Source organism: Oryza brachyantha, chromosome 8 (assembly GCF_000231095.2).
Source record: "Oryza brachyantha chromosome 8, ObraRS2, whole genome shotgun sequence".
Lineage (NCBI taxonomy): Eukaryota > Viridiplantae > Streptophyta > Magnoliopsida > Poales > Poaceae > Oryza > Oryza brachyantha.
In genome coordinates, this window is record NC_023170.2 from 18,145,337 (window position 1) to 18,159,456 (window position 14,120).

The 14,120-nt window shown below is 41.8% G+C and overlaps 1 protein-coding gene and 1 long non-coding RNA gene across 2 annotated transcripts; one reads left to right on the forward strand and one right to left on the reverse strand.

The window, feature by feature from the left end:
- Positions 1-3,137: 3,137 nt before the first annotated feature.
- Positions 3,138-4,901, reverse strand: LOC102703419 (zinc finger protein 593 homolog). Its single transcript, XM_006659651.2, has 3 exons — positions 4,627-4,901; positions 3,999-4,061; positions 3,138-3,394 (listed from the first exon to the last, which is right to left on the reverse strand). The coding sequence occupies exons 1-3, from the start codon at positions 4,833-4,835 to the stop codon at positions 3,292-3,294; spliced, it is 375 nt and encodes a 124-aa protein (XP_006659714.1). The 5' UTR covers positions 4,836-4,901; the 3' UTR covers positions 3,138-3,291.
- Positions 4,902-10,216: 5,315 nt separating this feature from the next.
- LOC102711457 lies at positions 10,217-13,084 on the forward strand. Its single transcript, XR_005812366.1, has 4 exons — positions 10,217-10,454; positions 10,655-10,797; positions 10,899-11,282; positions 13,046-13,084. It is a non-coding gene; the product is annotated as an uncharacterized LOC102711457 (long non-coding RNA).
- Positions 13,085-14,120: the final 1,036 nt, after the last annotated feature.

Sequence of the window (14,120 nt, forward strand, 5' to 3'; positions counted from 1 at the left end):
GCTAATCATGGGCTAATTAGGCTCAAAAGATTCGTCTCAAGATTTCTTCCATAACTATGTAATTAGTTTTCTGATTCATCTATGTTTAATGTTTTATTTAAATGTCCAAAAATTCGATGCGATGTTTTTGAAAAAAAATTTTGGGAACTAAACATGATTGGGACCATGAAAGGGAAAGAAATAGGCAGGAGAGGACAATGGCACAACTGGCAATGATGCAAACCAATTCATTCATTTCGCTAGCTTGGCTTTGGCCCCGGCAGCATATGCATATTGACGCGGGCACACAGACACAAAAGGTGCATCCAAGACATCTATCTATCTACTCATTTCACCTCCACCGGTTCATCATTCGCCTCAGGCCCTCTCCCTCCCCCTCTCTCATTCCCTTTCTACTATATACAAGAAATAAGGGTTTCAAGGATGGATCTCGACAAATGATTGTTCAGATTTATTCGTAGAATCATTTATATTCTAGGACAAATAAAGTATTATCTAATGCACGAGCGACTTGTTCTTACCGCATATCAAAACACTTCTATTCCAACAAGACCAGTAGCAAGATGACCAGAAACTAGGCTCCACTTAATTTAGCTTGTTTACATTATATATTTTTGGATTATCTAATTAATTATAGAGATAAATAACATATTTCGACAAACTTAACAAACAACTTCAAAAGGTGATCTAATCAATACAGTAGAGTTTTATTTTGTTTAGAAAATACATTTTTTTAAAATCGTGGAGCAAATAATCCAATATCAAATATGAAAAGAATGGCCAGTGGCTGCATCCTGTTCGGCTAGGGCCGCGTTCGGCCATACCCACAAGGTAATTAAGCTTTCCTCGTTTTTCGCGCGCAAGTTTCCCGAACTGCTAAATGGTGTATATTTTGCAAAAATTTTCTATAGAAAAAATTGTTCTAAAAAATCATATTAATATATTTCATATTTTTTAAATAATTAATAATTAATTAATCATATACTAATCTATTACTACGTTTTCCGTGCAGGCATAAGTTAAATTATGCCCCCCCTTTTGCCGAACGGGGCCTGGATTAGTTGATAGCCTCGTGCAAAACAAGGAATATGATTAATTGAGAATTAAATATTTGAAAATTGCAAATGAATTTATTTGATTTTTAAAAACTTTATATATATAGAAATTTTTCACACGTTTAGCAGTTGGAAAACATGCTAATCTTATTCATGGCAACGGGGTCAAATCATCCACATACACTAGGCCCTGTGTAGTTCCCAAAAATTTTATATCAAAAACATCACATCTAATCTTTAGACACCTAAATAGAGTATTAAATATAGATGAAACGAAAAACTAATTACATAATCGTGAGACGAATCTTTTAAGCCTAATTAGGCCATGATTAGCCATAAGTGCTACAGTAACCTACATGCTCTAATGACAGATTAATTAGGCTCAGAAGATTCGTCTCGTGGTTTCTAGGCGAGCCGTGAAATTCGTTTTTTCATTCATGTCCGAAAACCCATTCCGATATCTAGTCAAACGTCTGATGTGACATCCAAAAATTTTTATTTCCCTAACTAAACACACCCTAAGAGGGAGAGGTATTCAGTGGAGAAACATGCCCCAAAATCAGGTCAGGCTAGATTGAGGATGAGCAAATATCACGGGGTGTGAGAAGTGTATAGTCACATCAACACACCAGTAAAGGCAAGACATATGCCATCCTACCATACTCCTTGTTGGTCAGGTCGATCCCTACTGCCATAACATAAGGTCATTACTCGTGTGGAGAGAGCATGGGTTCAAAGGCATCGCTCATGTCATGCAACGTCGTACCCACCCCACCTATGCATGCGGTCTCCCCTCTCGCTGGAGTGGAGCTTGACTGATTAGGCAATGGCAGTGAAATCTTGCAGTTTTAGCTTGAGCTCAACCGCTACATCTGATCTGGAGGGGAGAAATAGTGATGGTCAGGTATAGTGATGGTCAGATGATAGAGCGTACTCCCTCCGAAAAAAAAAAAACGAATTTTCTGATTTCCGTGTCCAACATTTGATCATCCGTCTTATTTAAAAAAATTCAGAAAATTAAAAAAAATTAGTCACACATAAAGTACTATTTATGATTTATCATCTAATAGAAACAAAAATATCAATCGCAAAAAAAATTTAAATAAGACAAAGAGTCAAAAATTAAAGATAAAAAATAAAAAATTGATTTATTTTGGGACGAAGCGAGTACCAGGAAAGCAGCCCGACAACTTAACGAAGACGACTTGTGGCATCGCCATCTGCTCATCACAAGGGCATAGCACCAGAGCAAGAGTCTTAACTCAATTTGCTCGTCCCTGCAGAGGAGAGAGAGGGGACCACCGTCGCTTATCAATTTCCTGCTATGGTTGCTTGTATCCTTATTTTTCACTTATATTTATATTTATAAAATAAAATTTAAATTTTAACATTAAATTTAAAATTAATTTTAGAGTTTTTCTCATAGTTTATTTTTCAAACTTTGTTTTTAAGCCTAATAACACATATATAAAAGTTTTATTTACACATTACATTTCATTTACAAATATATTATTTTGTTTTTTTTCTTAAAGAGCAAAAAGATGACACTCTTAATCCCCCCCTATCGAAGGAACTTGATTTAGGAGAGGATTGGGGAGGGGAGGAGGAGAGCTAGGGCCACGGGCTCGCGAAAGAATACATCACACTCACCCTTTCATTTATGTTTATAGGATAAAATTTAAATTTTAAAAATAAAAATTAGAGTTGATTTAGGTTTTTTCATCATAGTTTTTTTTAATCTTTTTAAATCACTAAGAACACGTATATAAAAGTTTTATTTATAAATTATATTTTTTTCTTAAATAAGAAAAACACTAACCCTTCATATTACATTGTGTAACTAGTGGTCAAAACTGGTTTGATGACTTCTGTCTGCGTAGAGTGCTAGGGATTACAAGACAGGCAGAGGACAACCATCAAAAGCCGAAACCTTGCCTCTGGTAGGTCGTGCTCAAGCCGATGCTCAATAGCAATGTGCTGTGAAGGTCTACAAGCTGCCACAGCAAAAATATGTATCGATAAACCAACAACTCGGTTTGATCCCGAGCACTGGCCGGCCTTCAATCAGAAGCAGAGACAAAATGAGGCAGGCAAAGCAGAGTAACCCCCGGCTTCTTAAAACAGAGTAATTCTTGGACCAACAGACACTCAGCCCCATTAACTACTAAGCAGAGCATGCAAGTACACACGTACGGCAGTGACAAAAACATAGTAAAAACTAGGAATAGGAGGAGGTTCACATGGACATGAGCTTCAGGCCATTATCAGGCATTCCCATTCCAGCAGCAAGGTCCGCATCAAGTTGGGTATGTGGGGCTGGCCCTGACATTTGTTTGATCCTACAAGTATCACAAAGTCATTATTAGATATAGAGCATAGTAGATTGATCTGTGCCGCTAGCACAATAGAGATTTTTCTGTAGCACAATAGTGTTTTTAGATTTTAAGCTCAAAGTTACACCGTCTAGCCATGCTAGTATAGCGATATGTACTAGATGCATCCCAAAATTAAAGATCTTTTTCATCTGTCTGCAAAATTTGTCAAAAGATAGCTTGTTACATTATATGCTCTAAGCAATTGCATCTCCTCAGCACTAAAAGTTTGCTATTGAACACCAAAAAGCGTACATGTATAGATTAGTGAAATAAAATAATATTTCCTTGAGACTGCAAAATACAATCTAGAGCAGAGCATTTCTGTTTAGCTGAGGTAATGCAACAAGGAACACATATGCATTTATGAAGCTTGCATGTTTCCAGTAACCAAGGGTCCATTGTGATACTGGAATGTGGCAAACATGAGATTGATGATACATAATGAAATAGTTCTAAAATTATAATGGCATTTTTACAATTAATGGCATATTTTAAAACTGACAAATTTATAATGACATGAATCTAATTAACCCAATTTCAAAATAGTAGACTTGGGTAAGGAAATCACCTTTTCTTGTGGCGCTTTGAGCGGTAGTGCTCCTCCTTGACACTGTCACTCGCGAAGTAACGACTGCAGGCATCAAGCACCATAGCAAGTGTTATATGATTGGTATCAGAAATAAACAGTAAGAGCAGAATTATTTCACAGTGGTTTCAGGTCGTTGCAAGCATTGCAATAATAAAAGACAAATGGTTTATCACAGTAGTTACAGCCTACACACCTCAATTCAATTAAAAGGCAGCATGCGAACTACAAAATTCAGTCGATATACTAGTCTATAATAACAAAAGACATGTTCATGTTGGTCAGCCGAGTATGAATACTACTCACTCCGTCTCATATTGTAAGAATTTTTAGCCTGGTTTAAATTCATCTAGTGATCAATGTATATTGTTTGTACATATGAATCTGAATCTAGCTAAGGCTATAAAGTCTTACATTGTGAAATGGATAGGTATATGATAAAATCTGCTGTGAAAAAGAGAGTTAATCGCAGGCAGGAAGCAAAGCACCGTGTTAGTTGTATTGATCTGTAACTAGACGAGACAAGAGGACTCCATAGATTATATGAAAGAGGGGGGGGGGGGGGATCCACTAACGAACAAGGCAAAAGGCAAGGGGAGGGTGGGCATACTCGCAGTGGAGGCAGTAGAACTGCCCCATGCCGGGGAGGTCCTCGTCGACGGGGAGCTGGGTAGCGTCGGCGTCCTTGCCGGCGTCGGCCAGCTTGACCAGCTCGTCGTAGACGGCGTCGTCAGCCTTGACGAGGAACTTGCCGCGGCGAGCCGTCTTGTGCGAGAGGCGGCGCTTCTTGACCTTGCGGTGCGGGCACTTGCCTCCCATCTGAGCGGCGGCGGCGCGAGGGGAAGCAGCAAACCCTAGAAGAGGAGCGCAGGAAGACGATCGAGGGGAAGAAGAAACACAAGCCCAAAAGTGGACTACATACATACGGATTCTTGTGAGTTGAGTCCAAGGCCCATGAGCCCACTTGAAATCAGACATACACTTACAGTTTCTTTTTTTCTTTAATTTCTATCTCTGTATTGACACCGTTAACTTTTATAAAATCATATTTAATTATTAATCTTATTAAAAATATATAATTACTAATTATTTTTTATAATATAATTTATTATTATAGTAAATGTAACTATGACTTATGATTATATATATATATATATATATATATATATATAAAATATGGATTAAAATCGAATAAAACAAACAACCCAACATAAATAAATTTTTTTTAAAAAAGTCAACATCGTTTCGTCGTTCGCTTGCATTGCACGTCCGTGTATCCGTACCGCATAAGTTAGATTTTTCAGCCGCCGAGTCTGCGCGTGTGTTCACGTATGCTAAAGGGCACGTAAGATAGTCGGTACATAAGGTCTTAGTATTTGGGTCAGACTCCTCGTTGGAGCGAATTTTTCAGGATTCTAATGATTTTGTGCTTTCAGTAGGAGACGACGTGCCCGTTGACAACGAGGCGCCCGTGGCGACTTGAGGGTTTCTCTAGGCTTACCGACCAATCTTCGAAGGTGCTCATAGGAGGTTTGCGCGAGTGCGTTTTTAGGGAAGTGTGTACGTGCGTGTGAGTGTTTACGTTGTAATGTGTTTTCGTAAAAAAACGTATGTATATATTAGGTCAACTTTGGGTGTACACATAATCATAAGTTGCATTAGTATTTTGAAGATGGTGCGTGCAAAACACAGTTTGACATATATGTGGTTGCTCCTGCGCTGAACGGTTCGAATCAATACATGACAGTAGTATCTTTCAAAGCTTCTCCAGCCGGCCTACTGCTGCGCTGCTCCTCTGGTCGCGACTATATATGTGTATCCGCTGCACCGTAGTGAAAGAATAATTAGTTGTGTCGTGAATACGATGATCTATGTCAGATCAAAGGATTTAAACCCGATTGGTAAATTCCACGGGAAGAAACCTAACTAATTGGCACATATACTATTATATTTCTATTTTTTTCTGTATAGGTTCACATGCTATGCAACACAAGATCATATTTCTTATGAGATCATTCTCTTAATACTTATGTACAATTAAAATTAGTTTTATCAGTTGTGACCCACGAGCAATTTTCTATAATTAAGAAAAGAACAAAAATGAAACGAAAACCAACTGACCGAGCGATGTACCGCTGCGTTATTTGGTCGATGTTACAGAAACACGGAAGACTATATTATTTTATTATAATTATTTAATAAAATAAACTGATATAAAGTTGACAACATACTTAAGAAATACAAGACTATAAGATGATGAATTGTCCGCAAAATTTTATTTCACCGTTTAGAGGTTAGGTAACCGTACATCCACGGGTCTGACATAAGGCTAGAATCCGAATTTTTTCTATATTGGTATCTACTTATGCCCCATTCACAGGATGACAGGAAGGGATCCTTCGTGAAATTATTTTATTAAATAAATCTTTTTAGCAAGTAATTTTATTACTAAACCATCGGACAAATTTTTTTCAAAACTGAACCTTTTGACCACGCTGGTATAATAACGCTGCCACGCCGTTTGATCGGGCATGGCATAGCATGGCAAGCCGTTTCGCCACACCAATATTGATGGCATGGCGAAAAGATTCATAGGGCGGAGGTTTAGTAATAAAATTATTTCTTTAAAAGGTTTAAAAATAAAAAAATTCCGTCCTTCTTCGCCTTCCATCTAAACTGCGCAGTATAGGCCCAAAGGCAATCCCATGAAACAGTGATTTTTTTATAAACCTTTTTTTACCGTTTAGCTAAACGGTTCGGAAAAAAGTGCAAAAATAAAAATAAAAATAATCTAAAGAAAAGAACACAACTCTAATTTTCTGGAGCACGAGAACTGCCATCCAGTAGGTAGTACTCCCTCTGCTGCGCTCGGTGGTACTTGACTTGTTTGGCACGAAAAACGTAAAAATAGATTAGTAAATAATTAATTAATTATTAGTTATAAAAATTAAAAGTAGATTAGTATAATTTTAAAGCAACTTTTATATAGAAATTTTTTAAAAAACATATCGTTTAGCCGTTCGAGAAGCGTGCGCATAAAAAACGATGAATGTGTCCTAAGAAGAGAAGAGCATACCCTTACGGAATCTGTGTTAAAAGTTAATTACAATAAATAAAATATCGATTAAATAAAATATCGAAGTAAGTAGCACCTATAATGATATTATCCATCTAACTACGACTCTAGGGACGTATATTCTAGCCTTTTATATAAAAAGAGAAATGAAAAGAAAAATAATTTATCAATAAAATGTTTATATACATGTTCTTGGTGATTTAAAAGATAAGTTAAAAAATTAAATACGATAAGAAAAGACAAAAATCAACTTTAAATTTGAAGCTAAAAACTTAATTTCGGTTTATAAGCATAAATATAGACGAAAAAAAATGCTGAAGATAAATAGGTTGGATTAGTAGTCGTATTTATATTTAAGAAAGGAGGGAGTAATAATTTGGAAAAGGAAAATTGGTTTGTCCTTTCGCCCATGCCTGGCCTGTCACACATGACATGGTCGGGTGGGTCAGTCATGACGCGCCGTGCGGTGCTACTAGTATTTGCCAACGTCGTGTCGCGTCGAGCGTGTGTGTGTGAATGGCTCATTTCGAGTGTCGGCTTCTGCTCTTGCGTGTTGCGTCTGCGTTTCTTACAACAAAACCTCCATGATGTACCTTTGCGCATTGCACTGCACGCACGCAAGCACGAGAACAGTGCTTTTTAAAAAGTAAAAGATGAAAGAGTTTTTTAATATCTATTTAATAATATAAATAATAAAATTAACTATTATAAAGTTAAAATTTTATATTAGAAATATGAGATGATGACTTGCACACAATTTTCTTTGCAAAAAACTTATTATTTATGTCATCCATCGCACCATTAAATAGTCATTCCGGGAACAAAAAATGATCCTATCTTTATCTTTCAACAAGAATAACACAACTCCCCTAAAGGAACACCATCTTCTTTTTTTTTTACTACGAAGCCCTTTGTTAAATGCTCTTAAGTAAGTTGAACACTATAAATTAGTGTCCATTGTTAATGAAGGACGAAAGGTGTCCGTGTGTAAAATTCTCGAGTGGGAGAACGTTAGACCCAATGTTGTGTTCAGCCAAAGCGCGGGGTAATCCATTAGTCCAAATAAGGTGAGTGATGTAGTAAATGCAAGGAGAAATCATATAGGCAAAGCAAATATACATGTTAGAGTTACTGAGGTATAATACACTACTGCTGTGGATGTTCTTATGGAATGCGTATAACAAAAACGGTGAGAATGAGAGAAGCTTTCTAAAGATTGTTGAGAGTTTACTTCCCTAGCTTCTAACAATTTTCTTTTGTAGCTCATGGATGTTCTTGTGCGAGATTACTACTCTCTACCTTCTCTTATGTGTTTCTTTTATCTTTGATTGGCTTGTCTTTATACATCGGGCTTGGTCCTCCTCTTTTAGAGCCAAGGGAATACCATAATTCTCTACCTTCTCTTATGTGTTTCTTTTATCTTTGATTGGCTTGTCTTTATACATCGGGCTTGGTCCTCCTCTTTTAGAGCCAAGGGAATACCATAATACCATAGTCTTAGACAAAACATGCCACTATAGAGATTTATCTCCTTTGTCTGCTAACTTATGGGCAGTCCATTCACGTAAAAAAACTTATAGGGTAGTCATTTAATGTGTGGGTTTCATACCTATTGATGAGATATGCGATGAGACTGATGGCATCAAAGGTCAGTGAGAGCCTTACACAGGCTTGTAAGTACTCGTGTAATATGTCCACATGCCATGAACACAGTTGATAGTGCCTACACATGTTGTTGGATATCTAACTGATGGCCTACACCTGCCGGTGAGGATAAGTGACAGGTGAATGGTACGCCTCGGAATTAAATGTTGTTGATAAAGGCTCTCTTCACGTTGACACACTTCCTCGATGGCCCCCCTCCAATGGTCATCCACAGTACATCACACTGGCGGGGCGTTGGGCTGCCCCAACATCCACTTGCCCCTCTAAAGAAGTCTTTGGTGCAGCTTGATACTTCTCTATTAGTACACGGATAAGTCTTAGACTAATGGGAGGAACCTCGTTCCTGTATCACCAGCAGAAGGGCAAGATAGTATAAAAAATTAAAAATATTTTTATGTTGTGAACAAATTCTAAGTAAGCGGAAATTTTTATATTCGTACAATAAAGTTCATGATTTTTCCTTATGGTATTTTTTAAAATAAATATAGGTGCTCATAACGCGCTCGTACACACCCTAACCCTACAAGGAAAAAAAGTACAAACATAGGCATTCATAAACTTGCACACCACTAAAAGCTTATAATATGGTTTAATTTGGAGGGTGAACTCCTCCAGTGGAAAGGTGGTGGGACTCTCTTTTGTGATCAACCTAGGAAATTGCAGGAGAATCCTTGGATTCGCAAGTGATGAAGAATGCCAAACTAAAACACGTGGACACAATAAATATATAGGATCGGGCCATGCATATGTGTAATACCCTAATTATGTGTTGTTGTTATGGCTCGGTGGAGTACAAGTAACGAAACGCCAAACTAAAGCTCAAAACTCCCCGGTTTATGTTTTTTTAATTACTTCTACTCGGGTTCTTCTTCTTTTCCCTTTGGCAATGTCTTCGTTTTATAATTCTTAGGGTATCCCATAGTGCCACAGAGAGAAAGAGAGCATGGTTACATAAGCCTAATTACTGCTTCTTATGTCTGCTGGGGAGCCATTAATGCGCGTGTTTCCTAGCTAACGTGATGTTGATGTGGCTAGCAGCGCCAAAGATCAGTGGGCGACCATGCGGGTATGTCAGCACCACTGACATAGTAAAACCCACTTTATGGGCTAAATGCACTTTCAAGATTGCCTGAGCGCACACATCTTAAGGGCTCCTTTGATTCAAAGGATTGGTATAGGATTTTTGTAGGATTTATAATCCTATGGATTATTTCCTATGTATGTCTTTGATTCGTAGGAAAGGAAAGGAAATATTCCTTAGGATTGTATTCCTCTAGTTCATTTTCACAGGAAAAAAAGAAAGAGGTAAGACCTCTTTGGAAACTTTCCTGGCGGGAAAGAAGGCGTGCCCACGCGTGCGCGCGCTGTCGTTGGCACCGCTTTTGTGTGTTTGGCGGTAAACCGTGTGGCCCTTCTCGCTTCTTCCAGAAAAAAAGATAAAGAAAGATGAGAACGAGAACACTGAGGACCACATAATAGAGATAGACAGCAGCTTGAGCTGGCCGCCGGGGGTGCAAGGCGGAGGCGAGGCTCATCGACTCAGTCGCGTATGCGGCTTGCGCTGGGGACGCAGTCGCAAGAACTAGCAGCACGCAGCAACCAAGCACAACATCCATCTAGTGCACAGGTTGGGCTCAGCTAGGCGGAGGCGTGCGGCAGGTTCACCGTCGAGGGCAGCAGCCAGGGCCATTGATTTGGTATTTGTCTGCACTTTTGAGCTTTCATACTTGACTTATTATTGACTTATTAGTCCATATGTACTTGGGATCTATGGATTAGTGAATTTTTAAGCTTGCTACTTTGAACTAGTTTGTTTCATTGGCATTGTAGGTGTAAATCCCTCTCTGATAAGGATTGTGTATTTATTTTTTCTTTCTTTCTTTTTTTTTTGGGTTAGGAAGACAATGCCATCGAAAGGCTCTTCTCAGATGACTATGGCAAATCAACGCAATTTGTCCGATCGACGAGGCCAGCAACCTCTACCACAGATTTATGTTGATGTTGACAGTGAGCATGGGACTGCAGAGCGTCAAGAAATAGGTAATATTTGCAAATTCAATTTCAATTGTTGTTTGCATCAAACCTTTTTTTGTTTCATATTGCTGCTGAAACTGAAATTGAAAAATGTTTGTCAAATTTAGGGACGACAAAGAGAGCCAAATAGAGTCACCAGATGAAGCTGTTCCTTATTGAACTCCTAACAGATCATGACGTGCCAGGTTTTCGAACACAAAATGCTTGGAATAAGGAAGCATGGACAAATATTGTTTGCCGCCTGAATACAAAGTTTAGTACATCATTTACGACCAACCAAGTCAAGCAAAAGGAGCAGGATTTGTAGAAGGATTATCGCAGTGTTAAAGATTTGTTGGATCAAAGTGGTTTTGGATGGGATAGTGACAGAATGATGGTGAGTGCACCACAAAGTGTTTGGGACACTTTTGCTGATCGCAAGAACAAAGATGCAATTCATTGGCGAGATAAGTCCTTCCCATATTTTGATAATTTAGCTCCACTTTATGATGGTGAGTGTCACACCCGGAGTTTCGTCCTAAGCCTAAATCGTAAAAAGAAATCCGTAAAAAAACAATTGGCTTAATTAACTCAGGAAAAATCCCTCCAAAAGGAATTAATTCAATTAAATCGAGGCTCGCAAATCGACTAACAGGATTTAAATTTAAATTGCAGAAGTATAAAATTTGGCCAAACAAATTAATTTAAAACTCGGCAAAAGTGGGGTTTTCCTTTTTCCCTCCTTTTTCCTTTCTTTTTCCCTTCCTTCTCAAATTGGGCCGAAGTCCAATTTTCCTCCCTCTCTCTTTTTCCTTTTCTTTTTCTTTTCTTTCCTTCCCAGGCCGGCCCAGCCGAGCCGGCCCACTCCTCCTCGGCCGGCCCAGCCGAACCGGCCGCTCCCTCCGCCCGCCAGCGCGCGCCCCCGCCTAGGCCACGGCTTCGGCCCAGCTCGCCGCGCGCCCGCGCCGCGAGTCCGCGCCGCCTCCCTCCTCTCTCGCGCGCCACTGACAGGTGGGGCCCACCTGTCAGTGACCGTTTCGGCCGCCCGCGCCCGCGCCGCGCCGGCCGAGTCCGAGTCCGCCGCCGCGCCGCAACCGCCGCCGCCGAGACCGCGCTGTCGCCGACTCGGTCTCCAACCTCCGCCCGCCCTAGCCGGTGCCGCCACCCTATAAATCCCGAGCCGCCGCGCGCCGTCGCTCACTTTCCGCCGTCGCTCGTGTCGCCGCCGCGCTGCTGCCTCTCGCCGCCGCCGCGCAACTTCGCCGTCGGACGCCTTCGCCGCTGTCCAGCCGCGTCTTCACCTCCGCGCCGCTGTCGCCGACCGGTCGCCGTCCTCGTCGTCGCCGGTGAGTGTTCCCGCGCCGCGCATTCCTCCGTCGCGTCGTCGCCGTCGCGCCCGGTCGCCTCGCCGTCGCCGATCGATTTCCGCCGCCACCGCCGATCTCCCGCACCCACCCGCGTCGCCACCTCCGCCTCAGTCTCGCCGACCCGTCCGCGCTCTCGCCGCCGCCGGTGAGCGTCCGCACCCTCCTCCCCTCTTTCTCCCCCTTTCCGGCCGACCGCCGCCGAGTCGCGCGCCGTCGCCGGACGAAACCGAAGCTCGCCCCTCCCGCCGGCCGCCGTGGTCGTCGTCGCCTCCGCGTCGCCGACGTCTGGCCGCCGTCGCCTGCTCCCGCGCGTGTCGCGCTGTCGCTGCTCGCCAGTCGCCGTCGCCGCTGGTCTGCCGGGTTGCGCCCGTGCGTCGCCGCCCCGGCCGTCGTCGCCGTCGCGCCGTCGCCTCTCGCCGGTCGTCGCCGTCGTGCCGTCGCCGTCGCGCCGCCGCCGCGTCACCCGCCGCTCCCGCCGGTCGCCGCCGTCCGCCCGAGCCGCGCTCGGCGTCCCTCCTCTCTGTTCCCTCTCGCTGACGAGTGGGTCCCACTCGTCAGTCGGTCCCCGCGCCCGCTTCCTCTCTCCTCCCGTGGGTCCCGCGTGTCAGTCTCTCCCACTCCCTCTCTCTCACCGACAGGTGGTCCCCACCTGTCAGCCGTCAGTACCCTCTCTCCTCGCTGACGTCAGCAGCCCCATTAATTGCGCAATAATTGATTTAGGACTTTTCTGTTTAGCTAAAAACCCAGAAAACTTCTAAAATTCATAAGTAATTCATCTAGTCTCCGTTTAGGTCCATTCAAATTTCATTAAGTTCATAAAATTATCAAGAATCCATTAAAAATAGTTTCTTTTGCTGTTTCTGTAGAGTTTGTGCCTGTTTTATTTATTTTTGTGCTTTGTCGCTTAGATTCGGACCCCGCCGAAGAGCCGGTTTACTTCGAGATCGTCGCCGAAGTTCCCCAAGGGCCAGAGCAAGGCAAGTGACACTCATCCTTGAGCATATTGAACCCATTATTGCAAATTCCCCGCTTATTTATTTCAAATATGCATTGTTTTAATTAAAGTACTTACTTTATGCTATTTTCGGGTAAACCTTATTATTATGCCGTTGTTTATCCAACTTTATTCATGGCTGGACCAGGGGTAAATTGACTAGAGTTAGGCCTAGGTTAATGCTTAGCCATGCTTAGAACAAATAGCTCATGGGATCACATTTAATCATGCTTAGTTCTGAATAGTTCATATATTGATTCACTACCCGGTTCGGGTTGATGTCAACTAAAATATTGATAATGGTGGGCTGTGGGTGCATGGTTTTGAGAGTCGCACTCATGGTAATTAAGGACCGGTTCACGGGAAACCCTGGAAGTAATTAAGTGCTAACCACATGCCAAAATGGGTAAGGTGGGATTTGGAGCATGACTTCGAACTATTTGACGTACCCAGGCAAGGGTAGGCGTGATGGAGTATGGACGGGCAATCGTGGTGTAACGAAAGCTTCTCCTGCTTCCGGATCTACCAAGGCACAAGAGGGGACTGCCCGACTTGGTGTAAAGGAGGGGGTAAAACCTGAAGTGTGGTGCGATTAAATAGGGAGGGTTGTGTGACGGGTCCTATCACGGTCTCTTTTCCAGTATACCATGGTGGTATGTCGGCGCACATTCAAGTGTAGTGGAGTCGTGTCTTGTGGGTACAGTAGTACACCTCTGATCAGAGTATAAACTATTCGAATAGCCGTGCCCACGGTTACGGGCGAACTCCCAGCTTCACTGTGATTAGTGAACCCTAATAACTTGAGTAATTGGTTTTCACTCGGGACTACTGCAACGTGGTGTAACGTTGAGTAGTGGTTGGGCCTGTTGCAACGTGGTGTAACGTTGAACAGTGTTGTGGTACTTTACAACTGCTTATTTTATTTATGCTTTACTGTACTTAATTGCCTTTATTCTTTAAGCTCTGTTATTTATTTAAACTGCTGCTTT

What these genes read in the sequence shown, in the direction of transcription:
- LOC102703419 (XM_006659651.2), bottom strand. Translation starts at nt 4,835, where the DNA reads ATGGGAGGCAAGTGCCCGCACCGCAAGGTCAAGAAGCGCCGCCTCTCG. An exon ending in TTCTACTGCCTCCACTGCGA is followed by an intron (nt 4,062 to 4,626) that starts GTATGCCCACCC and finishes TGATGCCTGCAG; the next exon opens with TCGTTACTTCGCGAGTGACA. An exon ending in TCAAAGCGCCACAAGAAAAG is followed by an intron (nt 3,395 to 3,998) that starts GTGATTTCCTTA and finishes TGATACTTGTAG; the next exon opens with GATCAAACAAATGTCAGGGC.